Source organism: Mauremys mutica, chromosome 20, assembly GCF_020497125.1.
Source record: "Mauremys mutica isolate MM-2020 ecotype Southern chromosome 20, ASM2049712v1, whole genome shotgun sequence".
Classification (NCBI taxonomy): Eukaryota; Metazoa; Chordata; order Testudines; family Geoemydidae; genus Mauremys; species Mauremys mutica.
In genome coordinates, this window is record NC_059091.1 from 10,126,561 (window position 1) to 10,132,560 (window position 6,000).

At 53.0% G+C, this 6,000-nt stretch overlaps 1 protein-coding gene across 6 annotated transcripts in view; it reads left to right on the plus strand.

The window, feature by feature from the left end:
• The window catches only part of LOC123353370 (ras-related protein Rab-3C-like), a 1,186,649-nt gene extending 1,186,515 nt beyond the window's left edge, over nt 1-134 (plus strand). For all 6 annotated transcript variants that reach the window (XM_044994395.1, XM_044994396.1, XM_044994397.1 and 3 more), the window contains one exon: nt 19-134. In XM_044994395.1, coding sequence (XP_044850330.1) covers nt 19-63 — 45 coding nt within the window. In that variant the 3' untranslated portion in view covers nt 64-134. The remainder of the gene's footprint in view (nt 1-18) is intronic.
• Nucleotides 135-6,000: the final 5,866 nt, after the last annotated feature.

A 6,000-nucleotide genomic window follows, 5' to 3' on the forward strand; every position in this document is an offset into this window, starting at 1 on the left:
TCCCTCCCCTCCCCGCAGGGTTTGAATTCTTCGAAGCCAGCGCCAAGGTCAACATCAACGTAGAGCAGGTCTTTGAGCGCCTGGTGGCAGGAACCGCGCCGCCAGGCAGGAACCGTGCCCAGCCGAGGTCGGGGGCCGGACCCGGCGGCTGGGCAGGAACCGCGCCGCCCGGCCGAGGTCGGGGGCCGGACCCGGCAGCCGGGCAGGAACCGCGCTGCCCGGCCGAGGTCGCAGTTGGACCCTGGGGGCAGGAGGCGCGCCGCCCGACCCTGAGTCTCGCCACGACCTCGCCGAGCAGCGCGCCGCCTGAGACTTCCTCCTGCTGGCACCCCCACCCCCAGGCTCCAGCTCACCTGGGAGGCGGCAGGTTTGTATAATTTTTGCTGGGGCCCAGAATGGGTGTAATCTCCCTCTTTCCCTCCCCCCCCCCCGCCCTGTAAGATGATTATATATATTTTATTAAATAGTGTAAAAATGGATTGGAAGCCATAAGCGTTTGTTTCTTTTTATTGCATAATATCACTATAATAAAAATTATTTAACTAAGAATATCAGTTATTAATACTCTTTTGAATATGGAAACGACCATACACTGCGCTGAAACTCCAACTGGAAGCAAGGTGAGTGGGGCTGCGGGGACCCTGGCTAGTAAGGGGCCAGCAGAGGGAACCCCAGAGCGGTGGCGGGCTGAGCAGCTCAACCTGCACCACATGCCATGAAAAATCAGCTTGCGGCCAACCCCTGTTCTAGAGTATCCCAGCATGCGCTTCCCAAAAGTCTGCACAGGGCACTGACTCTCCCTCCTCTCTGGCCTTTGTCTCTTTTCCAGGCATTAGGAGGCCACCTGATCTTTGTTCTCCAACACCTTCAGTTGGCACCTTGCAGGAGAGCGGCCCAGGCCATCAGCTGCCTGGAGACAGGGTGTCAGCCATTCTCTGTGCAGACAGCATCACACTGGCCCTCTAGGGCTTTACAACAATCACACCCCCTTATCCCACCATCTAGAGCCTTAAGAAATGCATTGGGGAAACTGAGGCACACAGACAGTATTCAGAGAAAACACCTGTATACGACCAGTTACATACTTTGAAGGGTGTAAAATAATCAAATATTGTGCTAAATACAATGATACTCCAAACTGACCACCAAATTTAAGTTGCATGTTTTTCCCCTCAGGTGAGGGTTCTGGGGTGGGGCTGGGGATGAGGGGTTCACAGTGCAGGAGCGTGCTCAGTGCTGGGGGTGCAGGCTTTGGGGTGAGGCAGGGCTGAGGATGAGGAACTTGGGGTGCAGACAGGCTGCCCCAGGGCTAGGGCCAGAGAGGACTGCCCATCACCACCACTGGCAGCAGCAAGCTCCAGGGGAGGGACCCCTCCTCTGCCCCCCTAGCCCCCACAGCACACTCACTCTGCACCACAATCACTGCACATGCTCCTAGGGCCCCTCAGGTCCAAAGACACTGAGCTGCACCTGCTTGTTCTTGACAAATCCATCTTGGTTCTTACTTATCACCTATTATCCTCTAGCTTTTAATAAATTGGTAGATTAATCATTTTTTTCCAGTATCTTTCTGGGTATTGAAGTTAGCCTGTCCCGTCTTTACTTCCCTGAGAACCATTTTTTGAAGTTTGTCCTTGTTATGAACCTGACCCACCCTCCATGAGTTCTGGAAGATTATCGCTAATGGTTCAGAGATTGCTTCAGCTAGTTTCTTAAGTACTCTAGAGTGAATTTCATCCGGCCCTGCAGAGTTGCAGAGATCTAACTTAGTAAATATTCTGTCTCTATTATTTCCCTATTCTGGCCAGTGTTCCTTCCCTCTCATTAAAATTAATCAGTGTGAAGTATCTGTTCACAACTAACCTTTTAAATCCTGCATTCAGTAAAACTGAAGAGGTGCTCATACTGAGTGGCTGGTTGCTAACATAATGGTCAAAGATGTCAGTGTCCTGGGGTTGTTAATGTGTCTTGCTGTAAGCAGTCATCTAAGGTGGTGGAGCTGTAATGCCGAAGTCACATTCTGAGCAGTAGCTCTTCTTAACAGAAGAACAGATCTTCATCCAGCTCACAGTGTGGCTCCCTATGGGTGAGTTGGTGATGTCCAAGTCTCAGCTGTGATTGTAGCTCTTGTCTGCAGCTGTCGTCTTGGAGACGCAGACAGAACATCAGTCCCGTTCCAGGTGGTGCCGTAGTAACAGGGTTAACACAGGAAGAAGATGGAAGAGGTGGCTAATGCCTATCCGTGCTTGACGGTGTCAGAGAGCGGGATGTGGATGATCAGGTCTAGTGGTCAGAGCAGGACCTGCAGCCAAAAAACAGAGCTGTGGGTCAGAGCCAGGGGCCAAATGCCAGCGCCAAGGGTCAGAGCCAGGGGCAGGAGCCAGGAGTCGGAACCCAGGGTCAGAATCGGGTTGGAGCTGATGTTGGAGATGAGGAATCGGAGCTGAGGGTCAGAACCAGGTTACCTGGGGAGGGACAAGGCAGGAGCAGGGCTGGACCAAGGCCGGAGCTACCATAGCTGTGGGCAAAAGCTTTGAGCAGCTACTGAACTGCCACTGCTGGGCTTAAGAGCCTCTCTGCTGACCCTTCCCACCAATCAGGCAGCTTGGTACAGGCTACCTGAGCTCGTTAGGTTGCCTGGAGACTGGCTCTGCTGCAGGCCCTGATTCCCGACAGATGGTCCTTGTTGATGGTCCCATATGGCAGGTGCTTCAAGGGAGGGACTCCTCAGGACTTGGGGCTCTCCAGTCCTCCCATCCTGGTGTCCATGAGCTCAAGGTGAAGAGGGACAAAGAAATACACGCAAGTTCTTCTTCGAGTGCTGTCCCTGTGGGTGCTCCACTCTAGGTGACGGTGCGTCCCGGCGCTGTCGATCGGAGATTTTCGGTAGCAGTGCCTGGTTGGGGCGCACGCACCCAGATGGTATCTCCCGTCTAGTTGGAATCTTCCTGAGTGCATGCGCCCCACACCCTCCTCAGTTCCTTCTCAACCGTCCTCGGCTGAAGACGGGACTCGGAGCAGTGCTGCCTTCTCTTCCCTGGTATCTATAGGAAACAGTAACAAAGAACATAGAAATAATTATTAATTACTTCCCAGTTGTTTCCCTTCCTTTAGTATAGTTACATAGTTAGTTACTTAGTTTAAAAAAAAATCACTTCAGACTTGTCTCTCACTGAGACACTCTCCCCTGCCATTTCTAATTTACAATGCCAGGGGCTTCAGGATTCAAGAGGTGTGTTTTCTGGCAGGACTCCATACCAAGTTTGGATGGGCACTCACATTGTGTGAAGTGCCTCGCGGAAGCCTACATCCCCGCAAAGTGCCTCCACTGTATGAGCCTCGAGTCGAGGGCTCGGCACGACAGAGACCTGCGGCTTGAAATACTTCTCATGGAGAAATCCCCGCAGCCGCTTTTGGAGATGGGGAAAGTTAAACCCACTCCCACATCCTCCCCAGCCAGATCGGAACCAGTGGGGAGCGTTGCTTCACCCTCCCTGGAGCGGAGGCAAGAAGCAGAGCAGTCTCATAGGAGAGACTCTAACAAGGGTAAGGGGTCTCCTGCGAGATCCCTACCCTCTGTGCTGACAGCGCCAAAGGTAGGCGCCTCAGCCCCAGGATCACGCCTCAACAACGGCTCCCACAGACCGTAGAGGCAGAAATTCAACCTCCCGGACACAGCAGGATTCCGCGGCACCAAGTGCCTCAGCGCTAAAAACAGCCACGAAGCCAGCTGTGCGCTCTGCCCCGGTGCCGACAAGGACGGTGGCACCGCAAGCCCCAGGGCTAAAACTAGCTGCGAAGCCGGCTGCGCGCTCTGCCCCGGTGCCGACAAGGACTGCGGCACCGCAAGCCCCAGGGCTAAAACTAGCCACGAAGCCGGCTGCGCGCTCTGCCCCGGTGCCGACAAGGACGTTGGCACCGCAAGCATCAGGACTAAAAATAGCCGCGAAGCTGGCTGCGCGCTCTGCCCCGGTGCCGACAAGGACGTCGGCACCGCAAGCCTCAGGGCTAAAAATAGCCGCGAAGCCGGCTGCGCGCTCTGCCCCGGTGCCGACAAGGACGTCGGCACCGCAAGCCTCAGGGCTAAAAATAGCCGCGAAGCCGGCTGCGCGCTCTGCCCCAGTGCCGACAAAGCCGTCGGCACCGCATGCCTCAGGGCGGAAGAAAAAAAAAAAGCCGTGGTTCCGACTGCGTGCTCTCCCCCGGTGCCAGGAGCAGCCTGGCACCAAGCCTGCCTTCTGCCCCTGCACCAGCAGAAGACCCCCTGCAGGGCACCTCCAACCCTGAACTGGCTGCCTTCACTGAGAGCAAACCTGATCTACAACGCAAGCAGAGTTCTCCGCACCTCCCCCCACTGGAGCCTTTTCCACCTCAGGCTAAGGTCCGCAGCCCCAGCCTCAGTTTCCCTACTTCGCTCCCTATAAATGAGGCACTCTTGGAACCAGATGACGCTCTCTGCAAACGCCAGGTTCTTTATTACCAACCTGCAGAAAAGCCGAACATAGATACTATGTTCCTGCTAAGGACGCTGACTTCCTATTTTCTCACAACTGAACTCTTTCATTATCGATGCAGTCGCACAAAGAACGAAACAGCCACAATATCAGTCCACCCCGCAAGACAAGGACCTTAAATGCAAGGTTTACATATCCTCCACTCTACAGTTCTGGATCGCAAACTACCTTGCACTCCTTGCCAGGCATGACTTTGATAACTACAATAAACTTTTGAATTCGCCTCTTACATTCCAGAGGGCAGGACAGCGGACTTTAAATCAATTCTGAGCGAGTGCCAATTGATTTCCAGAACAGCCCTACAAGCCTCTTTAGACACGACAGACACAGCAGCCCGTACAACTGCACCGGCTGTGGTTAGGTGCAGATCTTCATGGCTTTCTGCATCTGGCATCCCTAAAGACCTGCAGAACAGAGTGGAGGACCTCCCCTTTGATAAATATAAACTGTTTTCTTAAAAAAAATAAAATAAAATAAACACCTGATGAACTACTTCATACAATGAAAGATTCTAGAGCGACACTGCGCACCCTGGGCATTCACCCATCTCTTCCCAGGGGTCAACGATACCAACCCTACCTAAGACTACATACACAACAGTCTTATCGGCCTCAACACAAACCTTACCACGTAAATAGGAATCGCGCTAGACCCCCTAAGTGCAGACAAAATCAAGCTCAAGCAACCACTTCCCATCCATCTGGGAACAAACAACAATTTTAAAAGGTTGGTCCAGGGTCTGTGCGACCATTCCTTGATTCCACAGCCTATTTGCCCATTTCTCCACCGCCTCCAGAGTTTCCAACATGCCTGTCAGCAAATTACACAGGACCGCTGAGTCCTCGAGATAGTTCAGTCCGGTTACTCTATCCCATTCATATCCTATCCTCCTCCCCTTCCCCGTCCCTCTTCAGGGACCCCTCTTATGAGCACCTGCTTCGCGCAGAAGTGGCTTACCTTCTACACATAGGCGCAGTGGAGTCTGTGCCGATGCAACATCCAGGGAAAGATTTCTACTCCCATTACTTCCTGACCCAGAAAAAGACTGGGGCTGGAGGCCTATACTAGACTTACGCCAACTGAACAAATTCGCGAGGATACAAAAATTCAAAATGGTCACACTGGGCACATTAATTCCTGCACTGGATCAAGGGGACTGGTTTAAAGCCCTCGACCCACAGTACGTCTCTTTTCATATATCAATTCATCCAGCTCACAGACGCTTTCTAAGCTTCACAATTGGTCATGACCATTTCCAATACAGAGTTCTTCCTTTCGGCCTCTCCACAGCGCCGGGAGTCTTTTCCTAAACTCTAGCTGTGCTTGTGGCTCACCTCCACAAACATGGGGTCACGCTGTTCCCCTACCTGGACGATTGCCTCATCAAGGGCAACTCCTATGGCGAGACACTCCAAGCTACTCTTTCACTATCGCCCTCTTTCACAGCCTAGGCCTCCAAATAAACGCCCAAAAATCCACCCTGACA